Here is a 23,128-nt window from a genome sequence, read left to right as displayed (position 1 = left end):
CTCTCTTGCACCTGGGCGTCCATATTGTTGGCGGGGGGAGGGGGTGGTGCACTCAGCAAGAGTATGACCACACATACACACTGGCACACGGGCGTGGGCACATGGGGGCCAGCAAGACGCACACCTCACCCCAACCTGAGAGGAGCGGGTACGCCAAGCCACAGCTCTTTGACCGGGAGGGGGCATCGGCCTCCAGGCCTTCCCTCTTCCCTAGCCCCTAACCTAACCCAGCTCACCGTCCCTAGGCCACCCTCCGCCCAAAAGCGTAGGGAATGCGGCTGCGAGGTTGACTCACACCGACTGCCTCTGGGCCTGGGGGCCGCCGGAGCAGATGCGGGGGCCGCAGGCGAGGCCGAGGGACCGCGGCCCCTTTAAGCGGCCCCGCCCGCTGCCGCCCGCGCTCCCGGCTTCCTTTCTCCGGGAGGCGCGGCGGGGCGGGCCGGGCCGGGCGGCGGGGTGGGCTGCCCCTCCCCCGGTGGGCAGGGCCTGCGCCGCTTCCTGCAGGAGCGGCCCGGAGCCGCGTAGGGGGCGGAGAGAGCGAGCGGCGAGCGGCGGCGGGGCGGCGCGGGGCGGCGCGGGGCGGAGGGCGCCCGAGGGCGAGCGGGCGGGCACCGCGGGTTCCGGGCCGGCCCCAGCGGCGAACGGTTGGCCGGGCGCGCGGAGCCTAGCCGGGGCCTTGCGGGAGCCGGGCCAGGGAGCAGGGGCCACCGCCGCCGCCCGGGCCCGCCGCCCGCGCCCCCCACGCTGGCCCAGAGGGCTGCGGCCGCCTCGCCGCTGAGGATGTCCCGGAAGGGGCCACGAGCGGAGGTGTGTGCGGACTGCAGCGCACTGGGTAAGCGGACCGGGGGCGGGACCGCGCACAGAGGCCGCCGCCGGGCGGGCGCCGGGGCCTGGCGGGAGCGTCGTGCGGGGCCGGAGGGTGGGGCGGGGGGCTGCGGCCTCTGGCCTCGTCCCCGCCCGGGCCACTGCGGAGCCGCGTCTTTGGCAGGTGGGCCGGCCTGGGGGCCCCCTGTCCCCTCGCGTCCGTGGACAATCGGGGAAGGACGTTCCCGGCGCCTCCTCCCACCCCTCAGCCTGAGGGAGGCGGGCAGCTAGCTGTCCCCCCCCCACCTCCATCTCAGTATCCAAACGGAAGCTCCAGCCTGGGGTGGCAGGAGGGCTGTGGCGAAGGCCCGGAGGATTTCGAAGGTGAGGGCGAGGGTGGTTTGTGTCATCTCAGTGCCACCCCCGCGCCTTGCACCTGCTGCTCGCATGGTCTGCGCTCCCGCCGGGGTGGCGAGGGCAAGGGGCAGAGAGCTGGGTTGATGTGCGGTGGGGCCCTGGTACTGTTTCCTCAGGAACAGATGAGGGGTGGTTACTCCTAGGGCTCCCTGCCTCTGGCTCCTAAGGCTGGGGCCCCCTGTAAGGCCTGGTGTTCAGGGTCAGTCCGAGCCTGGGCATCTTCCCTGGAGACATCGTAGGTCTGCTGGTGACTGGAAACAGCTGGACTCGGCTTTTCCTGCTCACCAGTGAGGCCTACTTGGGAAGGTGGGCTTGGAACTGTCCCGGCCTGGGCACAGACCCCTCCCAGCCCCCTAGTCAGGATCTGACCAGGATCAGGTAGGGGGCAGTGGCAAGGGGTGCCAAATTCCCAGAATCAGGTTGGCTTCCTGGCCTGCTTCCTGGCTGTGTATACTGAGGTGTTTCCCTTCCCAGCAGAGTTGGGTTCTGGCTAGTGTGAACCCCCCGGCCTCCTGAGGAAGTGAGGGGCAGTGACCTCAGAAGCTGCTCCTTTCTGATGTGCTTGTGCTGGAGCTCAGCAGCTAGCCCGGGGAAGGAAGCCCTGACACTTGTCCGTTCTCTTTAGAAAAGGAGCTGTCTTCCTGAGAAGGCTCAGGAGTCTCTGAACTCCAGGGTGACAGCAGGCACAATTCAGGGTGTGGGTGTGAGATGATGTTCTGTGTGCTCGTAACTTCCAGCCACCCCTTGGGCGGAACCCCAACAGGTTGAGCCCCACAGATGTTCTGGTGGTTCCCGTTGCACCAAGCTAGAGTGTTTAGAAATGGTGCATGCCTGTCAGGGCACAGGCATGAGGGCTTTGTGGGTGCTTATGACCCTGAGGCCTCCTCTGGGGGAATGTAATGGTCTGGAGGGCCCTGGAGGAGCTATCGGGTAGGGTGCCATTGCCCTTTTTTGACTGAAAACTATAACCCCTTCCCCCCAGCTGCGGGCAGATTGAGGGATGGAAGGGCTAAGAGGAGAGCTTGTCTTTTGTTTGTCCCAGGCTATTTGCCATCTCTACTGGGTGGGCATAGTGTGGGGCACCAAGAAGCACTGTGGGGAGCTTAGTGGTGACCCTTAAGGGGAGCCTGGATTTTAGAGTTGCCTTTGTTTCCAGCTTACTCTGTAACCCTTGACTAGACTTCCGTCACTCTGGGCCTCAGTTTCTTCAGCTGTAAGGCAAAGAAATTTGACTAGAAATAGTTTTTGAGGGTCCTCCCATCTCCAGAAATTTCTCAACAGGATGGATCAACACAATAATCTTAGTAATGGGCTCAAACACATGAAAGATCATGGAGATGATTCAGGACTGAGCAACTTTTTTTTCTGCTGTGCGTAACGTTGCCACGAGTAGGAGCCCCATCTCCAAGTCTGCGGTCCTGACCCTGGGGCAGAGGGACGGAGGGAAGCGTCAGCAATGCAGTTGTCCTTTCTCCACTGCATCTGAGTACTTGCCTGAAGTCTCTGGGTGCCCAGTAGGCTGGGGAGGAGTGGTGGGAAGCTGGTGTGTCCTCAGTCCTTGACCCTGACAGAAATATTTGTGCCCCAGGTACCTCCTTTCCCCCTGAACCAGAATATAGGTCAGGAAGAGGCAGGTGATGAGAAAGTGAGGATGGTGAGGTGGGCAGAGTGCTGCCAGTCTTACCACCGCACCTTGGCACCTACTATGGTGTCTGGCACATAGCAGGCACTCCCCAGGTGTTTGGATGCTTGTCAGGACCCGGGCTGGCTGCTTGGGACTATCCCGTACTCCCACTGTACAACATTAGTCCTGGCATGGAGGGTATTCTCCAGGTACCATAGCAGCCCAGGTAAGAGCTAAGGATACCCGGCAATCTGGAGTCCAGGCCCAGGGCCAAGCCTTGGTTGTGCACTTCCCGCCCAGGGTCACAGACTCATCAATGTGATAGGAGCCCTGCAGTACAGCCTGGGGGTGGGGTGGTGGTCTTTTTGTGGTTGGCTAATTTTAGGGGGCATGGAGGTGAAAGATGAGGTACAGCCTAAAGGACCTGTCCTTCCTCTGCTTTCAGTTCTGGGCACAGGGGACCAGCGTGAATATGTGGCAAAGCAGCTGAACATGGCATGGCTGCTCTCTTGCCAGGCACATCCCTGCCTGCCCTTGAGACTCCGCAAGAGGGGCAGGGGTTGGGAAGTGTTCCCCATTCCTCCTCCTCCACCTACTCTGCCACACAGCCCCAGCCCAGCTCTCAGGGGCCTACTCCTGACCCATGGGCCAATCATCTTGACCTTTCCACTATGGCAGCCCTGGACACAGAGATGAAGATGCCCATTCTATGGGCACCTCGAGTGAGCAAGGCTGGCCACCAGCTGGTGACATGTTACGGGACAACCTGCAGGCTCAGTTGTCTCTTAACAACACAGATGGAGGAATGGGGTGAATTGTGGGCTTTTTTCCCTTTTTTACCGAGCGGTAACGTGTATATGGTAAAATGCCTGCGCTGTACGTGTTCAGCCTGATGTATGTTTGTTGGTGCGTGTGTATGCCGGTGTAATCACCACTCTAATCAAGACACAGAGCATATTCAGGACTCCAGTTCCTCGTGTCTTCCTCCAGCAGTGCCCCCTCAAAGTAACAGCCATACTGGCGTCTCTCCACATGGATTACTCCTGCCTGTTTTCCAGATGGTGGGCTTTTCCCACTTCTCTAGTGAGGATCTGGGCCTGGGCGCAGTAGAGCAAAAGTGAGGGAGGCTGAGGCTGGCCTTTATTTGGCGATCTAATGGCCCTAGAGGCCACTAATGGTTTTTTCTTTGTGTCCAGCTGGGACTGGAGGGTGAGCTGGGGACATGAATTCACCTTAGTAGAGGCCTCTGTGGTGTTGGCACAGGTTGACATTATTCTAAGACCCCTCCTGCTACCTACATATACCAGACCTCCATCCTGACTGTGGAGGCAGAAGCCCAGGGGGAGGGTTGATGGATACCAAGGGGGCACCATATTCCCTGCCCTCTACATTACCAGTCTCTTCTGCCCCGAGTATGGTCCAGAAATCTCCTGAGGTTAAGGGTCCCTTAACCTTAATACAACTGCTGTTTGCCTTTCAGGAACCCTTCTTACTCCTCTGCTTAGGAACTAGCCGGGGTGGGGGATGGGGCTCCTGCTTGGGTAGGCCCAAGGCCAGGTGGGCATAGGGAGAAACTAGTAAGGGTAAGGTGAGTTTCTCATATGTGTCATCCAGAACCAAGCTGACCCCTGTGTGACCCAGACCAGGACAGCATCCTCTGCCTGCCCTTCCTGTTTCTGATCATGATCCTCTACCACGGCCACCATGGAGGAGAGGGAAGACCCCTCCCCAGGCTGGGCTGGAGTTACAAGCAATGCATTGGACCAAGTTCCCTGAATCCGTCTGGGGCTCTTAGACTACTGGCCCTGGATATCTGACCAACATTTCCAGGCCTGGCTTCTCTTGTGGGGCCACAGGCCTGGGGGTGGAGGCCTCAGGATGGCCCATTTATGATTCTGGCCTGGGCGGCTCCCTACTTAACAGGAAACCCCACCATTTCAACAAGAGGAATTTGGGCTGCGTCATTCCCGGCTTCCTGCCTGGGCTGCTGGAGGTGGCTGGCGGGCAGACCCCTGACCCAGTGAGGTTTGGGGGTGGGGGAAGGGAGCTTTCCATGCCTGGGGCAGCTCAGTGTTTGGGGAAAGGTAACACAAAAGTATGCCTGAGAGCTCCCCCTCTTGGTATAGATGTTGGACCCCTTCTTTTTGGGGGCCTGGAATCAGCCCCCCAGGAAGGTGTATGGGCATCACCTTGTCCATCTCTCTGTTCCCACCTTATCCATCTTTCTGCTTCCACCTCAGCCCTGCCCTTTAGGGGAAATTCTCCATCCTCCCTTATAGTAGCCCCTTCTGGTCTCAATCCTTCCTCAGCTCCACCTGAGGTCACCCTGTTGTACAGGGTACCCCTAAAGGCCTAGACTCAAAGAGCTAAGCCGGCTCATTTCCAGTTTCCACGCCTCATGGGGGTGCACTTGCTGTGGCCCTTGACTCAGTCTCCTCATAGTTCTCCTGGGAACTTTGATGGAAGGCCTTGGGGGAAAGGGGAAAAGGGTCCGAGAACCACCTTCTGGTTGGGAGAGGCTCTTATTGCCCCAAGCCTGCCCTTCCCCTGTGGGAGCCCACTTCTGGATTCCCTGGGAGGCCACAGGGCAGGGCAGAGAGCCAGCCCACCCCCTCAGGACAGGGCTTCCTGAGCCTGGGCGGGGGCCTGGATAGAGCAGAGTGTCCTGGGAGACAGGCTCCCTGCCCCCACTCTCTGGCTGCACACAATGGCTGCTTTCTCCCTGTGACCTTTCCGCAGCCTGAGTTGTGTGCAGCTGTCTCCTCCCCTTCTCCCGAGGGGCCTGGGATGGGTGGCATCTCCCCTCCCTTGAGAAGGACCCCGGGATCTGTCACCCAGCCCTGGCACCCATTCTTGTTTCCGAAGTTCACTTCTCCCCAAGGGGTGGAGAGTGGCTCCCAGGGCTTTCACCTGTCTGGGCTGCCCCCTTCACTAGGCAAGGGCAAGGGGACAGCAGGGAGACATGGCATGGTCTCTGGCATCGAAGTGCCTGGGTCCACATCCCAGCAATGCCACTCATTAGCTGTGTGATCTTGAGAAAGCCACGCAACCTCTCTGAGCCACTTCCCTCATCCGTGAAACAGGGAGAGCATTTCTTACTTTACTTGGCTATTGTAAGAGGCATCATGCATAAGGTACCCAGCTGGTTTATAGTATATGTTCGATAAACGTTGGTTCTTTTGCCCCCTCCCTTCTTCTTAAGCTGGGCTTACCCCATCAGTGACGGTAGCAGAAGACTCAGGCATGGAGGGATTCCTCGCTTGCCAGGGGGCAAGGGCAGAGGCAGGAGCCCATGGAGGGGCGAGATGGGTCAGGCAGGTGGGCCAGTGGTCCCAACAGAAACTTACATGTGGGAGAGATATGGCTCTGACCCAGCCTGGGTCACCAGGTGCGGTGCCCAGGGATGTCAGGGTCACTAGCTCAGCGTTCCTTAGGGGACTCCTGCCTCCCTGGGGAAGGGCTGGGGCAGCAGCTTTGTTCCCTGGGGAAGGGCTGTGGGGCTGGCAAGACAAGAAGCTCTGCTCACTGGGTGGACCCTGGGGGCTGCATGTTCCCAGAGGGGCAAGGATGTGTAGGAAAAGGCACACTCTGTCAGCCCCTAGCTGTGTGCTGTTCGGAAAACCCCTTCTACCTCATTGATAACCTGGGTAAAGGTGCCTGGGTGGCACATATGGCTTGCACTTGGCTATAAGAAGGTTTGAACCCACCCAACAGTGCTGCAGAAAAAAGGCCTGGCTTTCAGCTTCCATAAAGATTATAACCAGGAAAACTATGGAACTCAGTTCTACTCTGTAACACGTGGGGTCTTTCTGAGTCGGAATCAACTCAATATCAGCAGGTTTAGTTTTTGAAACCCAGGTGTAGGAGTCCCTGGGTGTTGCAAGCAGTTAACACGCTCAGCTGCTAACCAAAAGGTTGGAGGTTTGAGTCTACCCAGAGGCACCTTGGCAGAAGGGCCTGGTGATCTGCTTCTGAAAAACCAGTCATTAAAAACCCTATGGAATCCTAATCAAAACGGGGAAAATGCAGAACAGAATTTCAGATTCTCACGGATTCCCGACTTTCTGGAGCGATGGGGGCTAGATGAACCACTGAAACTATTGTCCTGAGATAATCTTTAAGATTTAAACCAAAAATATCCCCTAAAGTCATCTTAAAACCAAACAGTAGGTTAGCTTAACTAGTGGAAAAAAAAAAAAAAGTCTGCCTTGAGCATTATACTTTTTTAAGAACTATCTCTGTGGGATCAAAGTGACAACAGCAACCCGAGAGATTAGATAGGAACCTTAGCAGGCAGCGAGTTTCTGCGAATGAGGGAGGAACAACTCAGAAAAGGAGGGTGAGAATGGTTGCACAACTCTAAGAATGTAATCAGTGTCCCTGAATTGTACATGCAGAAATGGTTGAATTGGTGTACGTTTTGCTGTGATATTCTCTACAACAGCAACAAAACAAATTAAAGAAAAGAAAACTATGGAGCACGGATCTGCTCTGACACATGTGGGGTTGCCCTGCCTCCGGGTCAACTTGATGGCAACTGGTAACCTGGACGGTAGTGATGGTTCCCATCTTGTTGGCTGGTGGGGACTGAGTGAGTGAATGTGTTTGAAGTGTTAAGCATAGTGCAGGCCCAGGACGGGTGCTCAGGAGCCTGACATCTCCCCATGGCCTGGCTATGGCCGACCTTTGTTCCGTCCCTGGCAGACCCGGGCTGGGCCTCCATCAGCAGGGGTGTGCTGGTGTGTGACGAGTGCTGTAGCGTGCACCGGAGCCTCGGGCGCCACATCTCCATCGTCAAGCATCTTCGCCACAGCGCCTGGCCTCCCACGCTGCTGCAGGTATGGGGCCGGGCCGGGTCGTTCTTCCTTCCCTGTAGACTGAGGGTACCCAGCTCCAGCACATTTCCCCACACCCCCATGCACAACCGGCTGAAATCTGCAGCTTCCAGTGGTCGCACCCACCCTGGGCAGAGCCTGACCCTGGCACTTTTGATCCATCTGCTCACCCCACAGAGAGAAGGCTTCCAGCACTAGAGGCATGCCCTTTACCAGCCTGGCCCTGTAATGCTGAGCCAGGTGCTTAACCTCTCTGAGCTTTGCCATACTCACCACGTGACTGGGAGTGCTAAATAGGATTCGTGCCCTAGGGTGGCGTGACTGGATTGAGGTGTGATGGTGCCAGGCACACAGTAGGTCCCCTTGGTCCTGTTTCTAGCCATGCTGGGCTGCAGTGGGCACTCTGTCACTTGGCATCTGTCCCCTGCAGATGGTGCACACGCTCGCCAGCAACGGGGCCAACTCCATCTGGGAGCACTCCCTGCTGGACCCCGCACAAGTGCAGAGCGGCCGACGCAAAGCCAACCCCCAAGACAAAGTGCAGTGAGTGGAGTTGCAGGGGTGGTGGGCAGCGGTGGCACAGTCTGGGCCTGGGAGGTGGCCGAGTGACCAGCCTCTCCCACCCTGCTCCCCATTTCTCCGTGTGCCCCATGCAGCCCTATCAAGTCTGAGTTCATCAGGGCCAAGTACCAGATGCTGGCATTTGTGCACAAGCTTCCCTGTCGGGACGATGACGGGGTCACTGCTAAAGACCTCAGCAAGGTTTGAGGGGCCCCAGGATGAAGTGGGTGGGTTTTTCCTCTTCTTGCCTCACACAACACCCTGAAGGCCTCTCCTTGGTCACCACTGAGCCCAAGACCCAGCTTTGCCACTCAGATGCTATGAAAACTCAAGGCAGCTGTTTAGCCTTGCAGAGCCTCAGTTTCCTTATCTGTAAAATGGCAGCAGAGTAATAGCATCTATGTCATAGACAGTATCTGTTCCAATCAGAGCACCCAGCACGTGGCAGATGATGACTGGCAGCAGCTATTTTTAACTACTGGCATTATCTCTCAGTGGGAAGCCCTTTGTCCTCCCTGGCACAACCTGATTTTACCTGGGCCCCTAGGAGCTGGTAGGTGCCCCAGGAGCTGCCTGCTCTAGGTACAGTGTAGGGAGTGCCCCTTGTGTATTTGTTGTGTGCTCTGCTCCTTGCAGCAACTGCACTCAAGCGTGCGGACGGGCAACTTGGAGACGTGTCTGCGCCTGCTGTCCCTAGGCGCCCAGGCCAACTTCTTCCACCCCGAGAAGGGTACCACACCTCTGCACGTGGCCGCCAAGGCGGGGCAGACACTGCAGGCCGAGCTGCTCGTAGTTTATGGAGCTGACCCTGGCTCCCCTGACGTTAACGGCCGCACACCCATTGACTATGCCAGGTGAGGGTCAGCAGGCGGGTTAGGCTTGGGTGGGCAGGGGGTGTGGGCTACTGCTTCAGGGCTGAGCCATGCCCCTCCCCACAGGCAGGCGGGGCACCATGAGCTGGCGGAAAGGCTAGTCGAGTGCCAGTATGAGCTCACTGACCGGTTGGCCTTTTACCTCTGTGGACGCAAGCCGGGTAAGCAGAGTGCAGGGTGGGGCGGCGGGCCTGGCTGGGGCGGGCAGGTGGGACCCAGACACACCCAGCAGCAGGTGCCATGGTGACAAAGCTGGCTGGGAAACAGTGTTGCTAGGCAACTAGCTCCTGTGGAATTGCTGCAGGCTCTGGGCTACAGTTCATGGGGCTCGGGGATGGGGGTGGGCATAACTTCCAGCGAGCTCCCAGAGCTCTTGGAGATGGCCTGTCCTCCCTTTCCCACTGATACTTCTGAGTGCCAACCCCTGCTCAGGGCAGTGAGGTGGGCTCCCAGCTGCTGAGGCTACCCAGCACCAGTGACTTGGCATTTTTATTTTTGTTCAGATCACAAGAATGGGCATTACATCATCCCACAGATGGCTGACAGGTGAGTGCCCACCTGATGCCCCTTCCCAGAGGCTCCCGGAGGCAATCAAATGCCATGCTGGCTGCCTCGTACCCAGAGCCCTCACCCTTCTGCCAGGCTTCAAGGGCTTGAGTCCCCACCACCCAATTCCCAGGGGCTAGAGGCACAGGCCTTTCATAGCCCAGACCTCACTCTAATCCTGGGCCCCAAAAAAGCAGGTGGAAATTCCATCTAGCTCAGTACATCACCAGCGCAGTCTGTGCCCCATTCCTGTCAAGAACATGGAGGGCCTGGGTGCCAGGAAAGACCTCTGGAAGGGAGGGCAGGTATCGGGCTCTGCTTCATTGGCACTGAGCATGCTGTGAAGTCTTTAGACAAGCTGCTTCTGTGAAAAGATTCGAGTAGCTTTGGGACTCGTGAACAGGCCTCTGAAGGTTGCACGGCCTTGCGGGGCGGGGGAGGGAAAGGAGGGAATGAGGTGTTTATGCCTCTGATCTGAGAGGCCCCAGGTGCCCAGGCAACTGGATACCACCGACCACTTGTCCAGCTCACAAGGTGGCTGCTTGCGCCACCTGGTGGCCACTTCTGTGATGGCCACGTCTTCATGCCAGGCTGTGCGTGCTGGCTTGAATCTGGAGAGAGGAGGCTCTGTCCCTCCCCAGAGGTCTGTGTGGACAGCTGGGGATGGTCAGGCCTGGCCACCTTGTATCCCTAAATTCAGACCTCTTCTGTTTTGAGACCTTAAGACTCTTCTCTCCTTTCTCTGGTCTGGTTCTGCCCCGGGGGTGTGTGTGTGTACACTCATGCCTATGAAGACAAACACATATGGCCCTGTGCTCAATGAAATGTTAACTGAGCATCTTCCCAGTGCCAGCTGCTGTGCTGGGCACTGGAGGCACGGAGATAATACAGACGTGGTGAACCCTGCCCTTGAGGAGCTCCCAGTCTAGAGCAGAAGGCGGCATAGTCAGCAGACAATTAGAGTCCAGTGTGGGGAGCGCAGCTAGAGAGGCAAAGGCATAGAGGTTAGAAATGCTGTGCCAGGAACTGCCGCAGGCCGCCCGTGCAGCTGGAGCCGAAGGTGGGAGGCAGGGAATCCCGGGAGCAGGGCTGGGATGGAGGCAGGCAGGAGCGTGGCGGGCTCTGTGCACCTGGGCAAAAGTTATTCATCCCAAGGGCAGAGGGGTCCTGAGAACAGATGTATGGAGGTATCTGTGTGACCTGAGACAGGCTGCTTGAGCACCCTGAGCCTTGACTGCCTCACCTATGAAATGGAGATGACCGCACCTGTATTTCAGGGCTGTTGAGAAGGTTAAATAAGATAGTGCATGCAAAGCACTTAGCACATTACGTCGTAACAGAGCTTTTGGAGGGAGCCGTACACAGCTGTCACTGCTAAAGTGTTTTAAGGCAAGGGTAGTATAGTCTGTCGTGTCAGTTAAAGATCACCCTGTCTGCTGGGTGGAGGAAGCACTGTAGGGGCAAGACAGGAAGTAGGGAGATGGCTTAGGAAAGTGTCAAAAAGCTGAGGCAAGAGTGGATGATGGCGGGATATGGGGAGCAGACACAGGACTGAGGGTGTGGAAGGTGTCAGGTGACTCTCAGGTGTGTACTGACCCTTGTGCTGGGTGAAGGGTGGTGCCACAAATGGAGAGGAAGCACGAGCAGGAGGAGGGGCTGGTTGGGGGGAAGATGAGGGCAGTTTTGTGCACTCGGGGTTGGGTATGTGGATGGAGATGGGTCTGAGCTGGTGTGGGAAGGCGTGTGCTGCCCTGCTCCTGGGTAATTGCTGCCTCTGTCCTGTTCTTCCTTCTGCTGCCTTCCTTTGGACTTAGATCTCGGCAAAAGTGCATGTCTCAGAGGTATATCATGCCTGCCAGTGGTGCGGGCTTTGGAGGTTGGGTGGGGCAGGGAGGCGTGTGGTATGTTGCATCTGGAGTGTTGTCTCCCTGGGGTCCCTGTGTGTTTGGGAGGTCATTGGTGGGGGCCAGGCCACCTCTCACATCTGGCCTCTCTCTCCCCACTGTCTCCCTCCTCTGTCCACAGCCTGGACCTGTCTGAGCTGGCCAAAGCTGCCAAGAAAAAGCTGCAGGCGGTAAATCTCCTCAGAGCCCTCGTTGGTGTTAACCCCCAACTGTTCCTGCTCCCCCTTTCTCATGGCTTGTCCTAGATATGCTCTGACCTGATGCCCTTTTCCAAATCTCTGGCCTGGCACTCTTCCTGCCCTTTACTCTAGCCTCATCAGTCTCTTCTCAATCTCTCCACCTGTGTGTGTTTGACCCTGGCTCTGCCCCCTGAAGTGTTAGGGCTCCCAGGGCCCTACCTCCACCTCCAACCTGTGAGGGAATTAGCTGCTCTGGCCTCCCTCTGTCCTCTCCCACCTTGGAGCATGGCACATAGATCACCACCCCAATTTCTGGTTCTGAGACTGGGAGCTAGATGACACCAGGGACACAAGCCATTCCCCATGTCCTAGGACTTTCTAGTGAGCTGGCCTTATTGGAACAGGCTGGAGGGGGGTTCATCTCACAGAGCCCCCACTCTGCCTCCAGCTCAGCAACCGGCTTTTTGAGGAACTCGCCATGGATGTGTACGACGAGGTGGATCGAAGAGAAAATGACGCAGGTGAGCTTGGAGGCTGTTTGTGGCTTTGGGGTGCCTACCCTGCTAGGGAGGGGCCAGGGCCTGGTTTGGGTTTCTGGGGCTGAGAAGGGTGCCTGGGTGTGGGGTTGGGCTGCTCAGCAGGTCTGCAGTTAAGGCCCTGCCAGCTGTGTGCCCGCCTGGGCAGTGGCCCCAGCCAGGCAGAGTGCTGAGCTGGAGGCAGCCAGCTTGTCAGCCCACCCCCCACCCCCAATCTCAGCTCCAGTCACCCTCCCACTCTGGCTCTTTCCTGGTCCTGCCCCGCCCCCTACATCACTCCTCCCTGGCCACAGCCAGACTCTAGCCCAAACTCTGTGTTGGGCTGGTGGAAGGGAGTTGCCTTGTTCTGCCCTGCTTGTCAGTTCTACAGCTGGCCTTCCCAGTCTTCTCCCGACCCAGCTGAGCTTTGAGCCTCGCACACCTCAAGACCACCTCCGTTTTGAACTCCTATGCACTGTGGATGTGGGGAGGAGCTAGGAAGGCCCCCCTCCCTCGCGCCGTGAGTGGCACCTGGCCACTGCGGGCAAGCTTCTCCCTGCCCCTCCCCCACAGTATGGCTGGCAACCCAAAACCACAGCACCCTGGTGACAGAGCGCAGTGCTGTGCCTTTCCTGCCTGTGAACCCCGAGTACTCAGCCACACGGAATCAGGTGAGGGGTTGGGTGGGGGCCTGAGGCAGTCTCCTGCTGGGGTTGTCGCTCTGTGAGCCCTGACCTTCCTCACCTGCTGCTGCTGTTGTCTGGGTTGGGTCCTGGGCCAGCTTCTCTACCCCTGGCTGAGGCCTCCCTCAGGGCCTAGTTGGCATGGGATTCGGGAATGAGGAAGAGGCTATCCTTTTGAGCTCTTGGTGAACAGGCTCTAGGGGTTCCAGCCCCTTCATAAGAGCTCCCTAGCCACCCTGAATCTGTATCCTTCCCCGCCCCCCACCCTGGAGGTGGCCATGGAGGATTGGCAGAGTGAAGCTGGCTGTGGTTGAATTGGATACTCGGGAACTGCCTTGCTGCCTTGTCTCCACCTCATGTGTCAGCCGCAAGGGGCCCCTTCATGTCAGCCTGCCCCTTTCTGCCTTGCAGGGGAGACAGAAGTTAGCCCGCTTCAATGCTCGAGAGTTTGCCACCTTGATCATCGACATTCTCAGCGAGGCCAAGCGAAGACAGCAGGGCAAGAGCCTGAGCAGCCCGACAGGTGGGGGCCAGGATTGGGGGACTGTGGGCTCCATCCAGGATATTCCCTGGCTCCCTTTGGGTGGGGATGGCATGACCCCTGAGTGACAGCCTTGTGTCCTCAGACAACCTTGAGCTCTCCGCACGGAGCCAGAGTGACCTCGACGACCAGCACGACTACGACAGTGTGGCTTCCGACGAGGACACGGACCAGGAGCCCCTACGCAGTGCAAGCGCCACTCGGAACAACCGTGCCCGGGTCTGAGTGCTGCCCCTCCCTGGCCTGGCCCCGACCATTCCTTTGTCTTGGGCCCACCCCTCCGTTGTGGCTCAGCGCCATCTTCTTGTACCCCAGGAGCTCTGGGGACAAGCGGACTGGTCACAGCCTCAATGGCATTCCCCTGAGGGCACCGGTTCCCTGCCCCAATGGCTAACGGGCTTATGTCCCACTCTGCAGAGCATAGACTCCTCAGACTTGTCCGATGGGGCCGTGACGCTGCAGGAATACCTGGAGCTGAAGAAGGCCCTGGCTACCTCCGAGGCAAAGGTGCAGCAGCTCATGAAGGTCAATAGTAGCTTGAGTGATGAGCTGCGGAGGCTGCAGAGGGAGGTGAGGGCTGCAGCCTCGGTGGGAGCGGGGGCTGGGGGGGCCCTGCCTGGACCGGAGTTTCTGACACCACCATGTGCGGCTGCTCGTAGATCCACAAGCTACAGGCAGAAAACCTGCAGATCCGGCAGCAGTCGGGGCCTGTGCCTGCACCCCCCCTCCCCAGTGAAAGGGCAGAACACTCCACTGTGGGTCCTGGTGGGAGTGCCCACCGCAGGGATCGCCAGGCCTTCTCCATGTATGAACCAGGCTCCGCCCTGAAGCCCTTTGGGGGCCCACCTGGGGACGAGCTTACCACGCGGCTACAGCCTTACCACAGCGCTGTGAGCTCTTATGGTCTCAAGTCGGGTGGAGGGTTGGGGGCAACTCAGGGGCCCACATGACACCTGCTGTGCCCCTCCCCCCAGGAGCTGGAGGATGACACCATCTATTCAGTGCATGTGCCGTCTGGCCTTTACCGGGTAAGCAGGACCTGGGGAAGGTAGGGCCATTTCCGCAAAGATGCTCCGAGCCTCCACTGGTTGTCAGTCTCTGTGCCAGAAGCTGGGTCCCTGTCCTCACTGAGGAGAGACTGACTCCAGCCCTGTCCTGGGTTTTAGATCCGGAAGGGCGTGTCAGCCTCAGCAGTGCCCTTCACTCCTTCCTCCCCGCTGCTGTCGTGCCCCCAGGAAGGAAGCCGCCACCCGGTAACGTTTCCATCCCCAGTGTCCACAGACGGGCTGTACTGGTGTGTAGGACGGGAGGCGAGGGGAGTGGCGGGGGTGGGGTGGAGGGCCATCTGGGTCCAAGAACTTGTATTTCACTTACGGCCCCTTCCCCTACACCCCCCAGAGCAAGCTTTCCCGCCATGGCAGTGGTGCAGACAGCGACTATGAGAACACACAAAGTGGGGACCCACTGCTTGGGTGAGGCACTCTTAGGTCTCATCCCCAGCCCTACTCGCACCCTGAGGGGAGGAGGCTGAGAGGGCCCCAGGGTGTCTGAGGGTGTAGGCGACCAGCCCCACAGCCGGGATGTCTCTTTCCCACCCCTGGTCTCAGACTGGAAGGGAAGAGGTTTCTAGAACTGGGCAAGGAGGAAGATTTCCATCCAGAGTTGGAAAGCCTGGATGAAGACTTGGACCCTGGGCTTCCCAGCACAGAGGATGTCATCCTGAAGACGGAGCAGGTCACCAAAAACATTCAGGAATTGTTGCGGGCTGCCCAGGAATTCAAGCATGACAGGTATGGGTGGGGGCAGGCTTACTGGCTTGAGGCAGTGCAGACAGTGGGAGAGCAGCCAGTGTCCCACTGTCCCCAGGAGCCTTCTTTGAGAGCCCCTCTCATTTATACCCCCCACCACAGCTTTGTGCCCTGCTCAGAGAAGATCCACTTGGCTGTGACCGAGATGGCCTCTCTCTTCCCAAAGGTACAGGGCCAGAGAGAGGAGCAGGAGTGGGAGGGCCCAGGGCAGGGCAGGTCTGATGGCTACCGGGGTGGAGAAATGGACACGCTGGGCCATGGTCTTGGCTCATAGCTTGAACTCCAAGGCCCAGCCTCCCTCCCCGCTTCCCTCCAGAGGCCAGCCCTGGAGCCGGTACGTAGCTCACTGCGGCTGCTCAATGCCAGCGCCTACCGGCTGCAAAGCGAGTGCCGGAAGACAGTGCCCCCGGAGCCTGGGGCCCCTGTGGACTTCCAGCTGCTGACTCAGCAGGTGATCCAGTGCGCTTATGACATCGCCAAGGCTGCCAAACAGCTGGTCACTATCACCACCCGAGAGAAGAAGCAGTGACCACTCCCTACGCTCTCACCCACACCCTGGGACCTCATTGGCCACGGGAGCAGGGCCACTCCAGACACTAATCCCACCCCAACAGAGCCGCCGGCACAAGTGCCCTTAGGCTGCGCTGCTCCCCTGGCAGCCAGGCGCCCTGGTGCCCAACCCCTCAAGCCCCAAGGATGGGGAGGTGGGGTGGCAGGAGCTTCTGTCCCCCACATTCCATGCACTTCTCCCCTGTACATAACATCTCCTCCCCTTCTAGCGTGCAGGGGCCTGGAAGGCATCACTCCCAACCCCTTGCTCTCCAGGGCACCCTCAGCAAAGGGTCAGGGTGGGGACACTCCAACTGGGGCAGCTCCCCCTACATGCACCCCACCCCCATGAGCCAGTTCAGCCCTACTGGGGCTGAGCGGGGGCATCGCCCTCCTGTGTACATAATCTCTGAATGTCCCTGCCCTGTAGCCACCAGCCCCCCTGCTGCTCTCATTCTTTAATGCCAAACGGCCCCACCCTGTGTGCTGGGGGCCCCAGCAGCAAACACTGGAAAAAATCTTTTTTTTTTTTCTTTCCCTCTCTCTTGTCTCTCTTCCATCCCTTAATTTTAACTTTGTGGTAACTGAGTGTCCCTGAGTGCCTGTGTGAGTGTGCGGGGCGGCAGTGCCGTTCCGGAGGCCTGGTCCGTCTGGGTTTCTGTGAGGGGTGAGGGACCAGAGCAGTGGGACCAGTGTTGGGGATCTGCCTCCCTCTCCCCCACCCTGGGGCCAGGGCCTGCCGAGGTAACCAGCTGTGGTCCCACCAGCTGCCTCCCCTCGTTTCTCTCCCCCCCCACCTGTACCCCTTCTCTGTGAACTTAAGGGGACATCATTTCCTCCCATCTTTCCTTGCCCTCCCTCGTGGAAAGGGAACTTGTACTGGCTGGGGCTGAACTGAGCACCCGAGCCTGGGGCTGGCTCCCCAGGGTCCCCAGCTCAGCTGTGGGTGTTAGCCCCATTCCTGTCATCTCTGAGGCCAGCACCCACCATCAGCATCCGCACCTCTACTGTGGTCCCAACCCTCTGGGAGCCTGGGAGCCTGGGCTGCAGCCTGGGAAGGCAGCACGTACCAGCTCCTCTCCCCACCCCACCTCTTCCCTGGGGGGCCAGGCCTTACCTGTGTGGTGGTGGGTGGGCTGACTGTCAAGACATGTGTCATGTACATTTGTATCAAAAATAAATAAGTGACCATGGTGGTGGTTCTGATACTTCAGAGGATTAAGGGCGAAGGGCCATGGCAGACATGAAACAAACCTGGCTGGCAAAGCCTGAAGTCCCATGTCAGGGAAGCCCCCGCATTGAGAACCTTTGTCTTTTAGAAGAGGAGCCTGGCAGTAAGTGTTACAGTGGGGGGGTTTCTATCCCACTCCTAAAATATTTGTCTAAGGCCAGTTGGCAGGTGCTCAAACACAACGTCCACGGCCCACGACCAGTGCCCTAGATGGGAGTGTGTGTATCTCGCAGATGGACAAACTCAACTCCAGACTCTACTAAAATAATTTAATTAGAAACAGGGAACTTTGGCAGGAAGGTTGAAAGGGCTCCTCTTTTTCCCTGGGTTTCTCCCTCCTCCAATGGAGGAAGACAGTTTTTTCCACGCTGAGAGCGGACTACTTCATCTGGCCGCTAGGGGGCCCCCTGCGCGCGGTCCACGTGGCAGAGGTCGTGGCCTCCCCACCCGAGGAGGAGCCCGGCTGCCACTGTGGCAGGGCTGGGGCGAGGTCAGTCCGAGCTGTCCGCGTCCGGGCCGCTGTCCGGCGTGGGTGGGAGGAGGGGTCTCCGGCGGGAGCGCTTAACGCGGCGTGGGGGCATCAGCAGCCTGCGCTTCAGCACAGCTGTGGGGGGTGGGGACAGTCAAGGGCAGGGAAGCCAAGAGGCGGGGCGGGGCGCGGCAGGGGACGGGAGCTGCTCACCAGCCACTGTGTCCTGGCTGTCATCCGTGGGCCCCCAGTAGATGCTCTCCCCGCGTCGGAAGTTTCGATGCAGCCGAGTGCAGAGCGTGGCCAGGGTGAGCAGCACCAACAGGAAGGTCAGGGCCGTGGCAGCCCAGGCGGCCTCCTCCGTGCGTGGCGTGGGGACCCTGGCGGCCCGTGGGGGTGCTGCTGCCCGAGGGGCCGGGGACACCTGGCTGGGACAGGCACAGCCTCCTGGGCTGCCTTGACCTTTGGGTCCCTGAGCCTGTGTCCTAGAGCTGGCATTGCCTTCAGGCCCCCCAGGCAGCAGGGAGCCAGTGCGCACTGATGGGGCATTACCCGCCTCACCCAGGGTGCCCAGTGTGGGCTGCTTGGCCTCCCAGTTTTGTGGAGAAGCAGAGGAGAGCTTTGGGGCTGAGGGGGTGGGCTGCAGACCAAGGGCAGCCCGCAGGCCCCGCCTCTTGGCACCGTCTGAAGAAGACTGCCTGGGCCCTCTAGATGCCACCTCTGTCCCTGGGGGCCGCCAGCTTCGAAGAGCAAAGGCCAAAGCCGGGGCCTGTGGGGAGAAGAAGCAGCCGTCGCCCTTCCCTGCCCATTTCCAGATAACCCAATGACACCCCTCCACCCCCCACCAAGCCAGGGCCCAGCACCCCTCACCTGCACACACCCTCTCCAGCACAGCCGCCCTCTGCCTGAGGTCGGCACTACGGGAGAGGGCCCAGAAAGGCCGTCGGAGTGGGGCCATGCTTTCTTCTTCCTCCGTCGCCACCATCTCTTTAGCCAGTGGGCAGCCCAGGCTGGCTCCACCCATGCCATCTCCAGCGCCACCCCCCACGCTGACAGTACCAAGGGCTATGGAAGGAGGTAACTGTTAGAGCTGAGGCAAGTAGGGAGCAAGCAAGAGGAGGCCCCTGAAGTCTCCTTTCTTACAAAGTTGTGCATAGGGGGCTGCAGCCTTCTGCCAGTGCCTTTCATCAACCACTTACCCGATCCCGAGTGAGGCTGGAGTCAGGGACCAATGAGGGCTGAGCCACACAGACATGGGCCAGGAGGGCAAGCTGGATCTTCAGCCAGGGGTGGGCACAGGGGTGGTACAGGAAGCTAACATCCTCAGCCTGAAAGAAAGGCAGAGAGACATCAACCCTGGCCCAGCTCCCTCCCTGGGCATCCTAAATTCTCCTATCCTGGGGGAGTGGGGGAGAGCAGTTTAAAGGAACTCCCAGATGGCCTTCCACCTTTGGGACCCAGGAAAGAACAAAGGATCCTGGGTGCGGGCATGCATTCCCTCTTGCCTCTGAGTGTTCCTTCTACCCTTCCTCTCCATCAAGTGCCACCCCTCAAAGCTCACAACTTTAAGACTTCGTGCCTGGGTAGCCCTGTTGGATTCAGGTCACATTCTTTCAGCTCTATTTCTTGGTACCTGCAATGATGGCTCTACAGGTTCCCAGTCTAGACTATAACTGTCCCAGTGGAGACCAGGTCTTCCATTTATTTATCGGATCTATACATTCAATCTGCCAACAGCATCCCAACACAGGACATACAGGAAGCAGGTGCACAACCCCCAGGATGGGAATTGACATCATCAGTCATTAATTATTCTTTTAGTGAGCTGACCAGGTGCTCAGAGCCGCGCTAAATGCTGTAATAGATGCCAAAAGAGGACTAACTCCGGGACTCTGCTTGCAAAGAATGTGTGAGAAGCTCAGGCAAACAAAACTAGTGCAAACAATATAGCAAACTAAACTCAAAGTGATCACAGAGTTGTTAAATTATGAGACAGTGGTTGTAAGCAGTATAGGAATTCAGAGAAGGAGGTGATGGATAAGACCTGGCACGGTCAGGCAAGGTTTCAAAGGACTGACGACGCCTGCACTAACCTCTGAAGATGTATGGGGCTGGATGGTGGGAGGGAAGGGAGCCACACACTTGAGGTTAGGATAGGCCAGGTGTGCAGGAGAATAAACAGGAGCAAAGGTACAGAGGTGGGCATGAGCCTGGCACTCATTGTGTGTGGTGAGCAAACCAACATGATAGGAGAGGAACCAAAGATTTGGAGAGGTCATTCAAGGCTCATTTAACTATAAAGGCAGGGGGAGCCCTGGTGGTGCAGTGGTTAAGAACTTAGGCTACTAATGAAAAGGTAGATGGTCTGAATCTAGCAGCTGCAACTTGAAAACCCCACGGGGCAGTTCTACTCTGTCCTATAGAGTAGTTATGAGCCAGAATCGACTGGACAGCAACGGGTTTGTTTTTTTTTTTTTGGTAATAAAGGCAGGCAGGGGAGTATGGCCATGAGAAGGAAGGAAATAAGAAGTCCTGAAGGTTTCCGAACAGTGGAATGACTTGATGAAAGGGCTGAAGAATGGAATCAGGGAGTGGCATGAAGCAACATCTCTTAGCCTAGAGCTATTCCCACCAACCCACTGCCATCAAGCTATTACAGATGATCAAAAAAGTTACATATTTCAAAGGAAAATCCAAACAGACAGAGAAGACATCTGACTATTGGCAATAAGGACTGAGAGGCAGACACTCACAGTTCAGTCTAGTAACCTGAGGCACACGGGAGTGCCACAGAATCACTCGGTGACAACTAACAACAACAAACCTGAGGCACACTCCTTACAAGATATACCTTTGTACTTTGCAAAATGCTGTCACTTTTCATTTAATTCATACAGGTAGGACGGTATTAATATTTTCTCTTACAGAAAACTGAGGCCCTAAGAAGTCAGGAGACCGCCCACAGTCACATGGGGGAGCTGGGGTGTGGAACTGTTTTTTTCTACCTTCACTTGCACTTGCAGCCACCTGCCCAGCCTGCCAGCTACCCAGCAGCATTCCTGCCACACCATTACAGAGGACAGAGGCCCCTGGCTCACCTATATGTTTAGTCCTGGAACTAGGGCAAGACTGGGGACTAGGAACACTGTCACTTCCTGAGGGAAGAGATAAGGAATGGAGCTGGTGAGCAGAAAAGGTGGAGGAAGCCTGCAATGTGCTGGCTTTTCCCAAATACGCACACCCAAGGATGGGTCCCTGCTTGTACTTACCAGCCCTGGGAGCATCCGTGTATATGTCACTCTTGGTGACACCTGTACATCGGGAAAGAAGAGAGTTTAGGGCAACTGCGGGACTCTGTGGGTGTGGTGGGGAGAGGACCGTAGGCCCCAAACGTCAGGTTGGGATGGAGACGCCGGTGACTAGGGCAGAAAGGACCGGTAGAGGTCCCCAGAGGGTGACTGACCCAGGAGAGTATGGCGAGGCTATAGCGGGAGGGGGTTATCCCTTCAGCAATCCTTTTCTCCCAGCCCTCCAGGACTCCTACCTGTGGGGGCAGAGGCCATGGGCCCTCGGGACAAAGGGCTCCTGCCTCCTCCGCCGGCCCAGCTACCACCTGTGGGTCCAAGGCACAGAGCTGGGGCACTGGTCTCAGCGAGGGCCCTGCCGCTGCCTCACCAGGCCCATCCCGCCAGGGTGGGACTCCTAGTCTCCCCTCTGCGTGCCACTCCTTCCAGGACTAACTTTCGGCAAAGCACGCTTTGAGATCCCGGGCCGAAGCCTTCTCAGGAGCGGGTCGCCTTACCTCACTGGGACCCAGGGGCCCCACCAGGGCTGCCAGGAGAAGCAGCTGGGGCGAAGGCGGAGGAGGCGCCATCCCCGGCGGCCCCCGGCAGGGTCCCACCAGCCGCGGCGCCAGGTAGGGAGCGCGCCGCGCGGCCTTGCCCCAGCGCCCCCGCGCCGCCCGCGCGCCCACGTAGACCCGGGCTCGCGCGCGCTCCCACAACCCCCTCCCGCGCTCCCGTACTCGCCGACTCCGCGTCCATCCCTCGCCCCGCCCCCAGAGCGCCCTGCCACTGTCGCCCCGCCTCTGCCCGCCCACAGCAGCGGACCCGGCGCGCACGCGTCCTAGACCTGGAGCCGGAAAAGTTTAGTGGGAGCCAGGCCGGCGGGCGCAGCTGTGGAGGGCGAGCGGGGACCGCCTCCACCGCGGCGGGATTCGCCCCGGCGCATCCCCGCGGCCAGCAGAGCGCAGCTGCGGGCAAGAGCGGGAGATGGGATCCCTGTGGACCGGGTGGTCCAGGCGAGGGGAGACGGGCAAGCTCCCCCGGCAAACCCGCTTCAGACTTGTCCATGTGACCAGCCAGTAGAAGAGGGACAGAATCACAAAGTCCAAGCTGCGGACAGGGAGAGGGTTCCAGCTCTGTTGCTTCATCTTCTGCCCATGCCACTCCCGCCCTCGCAAATAGAGTCACAACCTCCAGGAGCGTCGGAGGACTCCGGGTCCCGACCTCCCCAGGCCTAAAAGTCCGGGAGGCTGGAGTTGGCTTCGGGCCTGCTTTGTTCCCCACCTCCACCCTCGCTCTCGTCGTTCGTCCGACGGTGGCCACTTTGGTCACCGTGAAGTGGAGGAAACTTAGGCCTCGCTCCAGAGGGGAAGGCTGGCCGGACCGCCCCAGCAGCGGGGCGCCGGCTCTGCTGCCCTCTCCCGATGTGCTCTTCTTGGCCTGGCTCAGGATTTTGAAGAAAGACGGGAACGTGGGTGGAGAGAGGATTGCGATGTCCAGCCCAAAACTTGGAAATGGAGTGAGAACGTGTTGTTTCAGATGTCTCCCACAAATCTGTGACTTACAGGGGCTTCCTTACGCGGTCCCCCCAAGTAGTTGCCAGTTGAGTTGATGATGGAGCTCCAGTCTAACATCGCCAGGCCTCAACCTGGGGGCGGCAGGGCACCTGAGTGGGTCCTTTCCCCTAGGTTTTTCTTGGAGGCTCGGGTCTCTTTCTTCTGGGGAAGAAGACCTTCCTGGGGAGCCGTGTTAAGGACTTCCTCTTTCGGAAATCGGTGAGCCTCAAGCTCACCGGCGGGGCCAGCGGGACAGCGCACTGATGCGGGCAAAGGAACTAGCAGCCCCGGGCGCCCAGCCTCCCGCTGCAAACTCGTGCCGGGGTCCGCCGCCAGCCCTCGCACTCGCTGGCCCAATGTCTGACCCCCACCCGGCCGGGTTATTGCGCAGTTGGTGGGGCCAAGCCAAACACCGAGGGCAGAGCACGGCCGAGCCGGGATAAGGAGGCGCGGCTGGTGGCCCGGGCTGCAACTGCAGTCAGCCGGTGGGAGCCCAGGAGCCCGCGCCCGGAGCTGCGGTTTATTCACTTCTTCCTTTTGCTACTTCTCAAGAGCAGCCCCTGAGGGCGCAGCGATCCAGGGTCTCTCGCACCGCCGCTACGGACTCTAGTCGCCGGCACGGTCCAGCCTTCCGGACCGCGCAGGGTAGAGGGCGGGGACGGGGACCTCTGATGCTCACCTCCGCCCTCCAAGCATCTGTCTCCGGGTCTCCCCACTTCTCGGCTGCCATCACCCCCTCCTCGGCTCGCG

General features: G+C 58.8%; 2 protein-coding genes across 8 annotated transcripts; one reads left to right on the top strand and one right to left on the bottom strand.

Annotated features, from left to right (window-relative positions):
- The first annotated feature begins 707 nt into the window (after nucleotides 1-707).
- On the top strand, nucleotides 708-16,010 carry GIT1 (GIT ArfGAP 1). Of its 3 annotated transcripts, none has more exons than XM_023556229.2 (21): nucleotides 708-832; nucleotides 7,550-7,683; nucleotides 8,111-8,223; nucleotides 8,337-8,442; nucleotides 8,878-9,095; nucleotides 9,180-9,274; nucleotides 9,617-9,659; nucleotides 11,474-11,500; nucleotides 11,685-11,733; nucleotides 12,191-12,263; nucleotides 12,831-12,928; nucleotides 13,352-13,463; nucleotides 13,567-13,700; nucleotides 13,899-14,051; nucleotides 14,141-14,371; nucleotides 14,456-14,509; nucleotides 14,648-14,734; nucleotides 14,880-14,953; nucleotides 15,089-15,271; nucleotides 15,392-15,455; nucleotides 15,606-16,010. In XM_023556229.2, the coding sequence occupies exons 1-21, from the start codon at nucleotides 781-783 to the stop codon at nucleotides 15,816-15,818; spliced, it is 2,313 nt and encodes a 770-aa protein (XP_023411997.1). In that variant the 5' UTR covers nucleotides 708-780; the 3' UTR covers nucleotides 15,819-16,010. The 3 variants fall into 3 exon arrangements, with proteins under 3 accessions (XP_023411997.1, XP_023411998.1, XP_003416792.1); XM_023556230.2 differs by having other exon boundaries at nucleotides 731-832; nucleotides 13,899-14,006; XM_003416744.3 differs by lacking the exon at nucleotides 11,474-11,500 and having other exon boundaries at nucleotides 731-832.
- A 1,314-nt stretch (nucleotides 16,011-17,324) lies between these two features.
- Nucleotides 17,325-23,127, bottom strand: TP53I13 (tumor protein p53 inducible protein 13). 5 transcript variants are annotated; one of them, XM_023556231.2, is made up of 7 exons: nucleotides 21,670-23,127; nucleotides 21,083-21,151; nucleotides 20,808-20,849; nucleotides 18,738-18,866; nucleotides 18,409-18,603; nucleotides 17,752-18,307; nucleotides 17,325-17,673 (listed from the first exon to the last, which is right to left on the bottom strand). In XM_023556231.2, the coding sequence occupies exons 1-7, from the start codon at nucleotides 21,766-21,768 to the stop codon at nucleotides 17,561-17,563; spliced, it is 1,203 nt and encodes a 400-aa protein (XP_023411999.2). In that variant the 5' UTR covers nucleotides 21,769-23,127; the 3' UTR covers nucleotides 17,325-17,560. The 5 variants fall into 5 exon arrangements, with proteins under 5 accessions (XP_023411999.2, XP_003416787.2, XP_023412002.2 ...); XM_003416739.4 differs by lacking the exon at nucleotides 21,670-23,127 and adding an exon at nucleotides 21,341-21,535; XM_023556234.2 differs by lacking the exon at nucleotides 21,670-23,127 and adding an exon at nucleotides 20,637-20,693 and having other exon boundaries at nucleotides 21,083-21,154.
- Between the last annotated feature and the right edge of the window lies 1 nt (nucleotide 23,128).

This window comes from Loxodonta africana, chromosome 18 (genome assembly GCF_030014295.1).
Source record: "Loxodonta africana isolate mLoxAfr1 chromosome 18, mLoxAfr1.hap2, whole genome shotgun sequence".
In the NCBI taxonomy this organism is placed as follows: domain Eukaryota; kingdom Metazoa; phylum Chordata; class Mammalia; order Proboscidea; family Elephantidae; genus Loxodonta; species Loxodonta africana.
The sequence above is the reverse complement of the archived record's forward strand: the minus strand, read 5'-3'. Positions and strand labels throughout refer to the sequence as shown.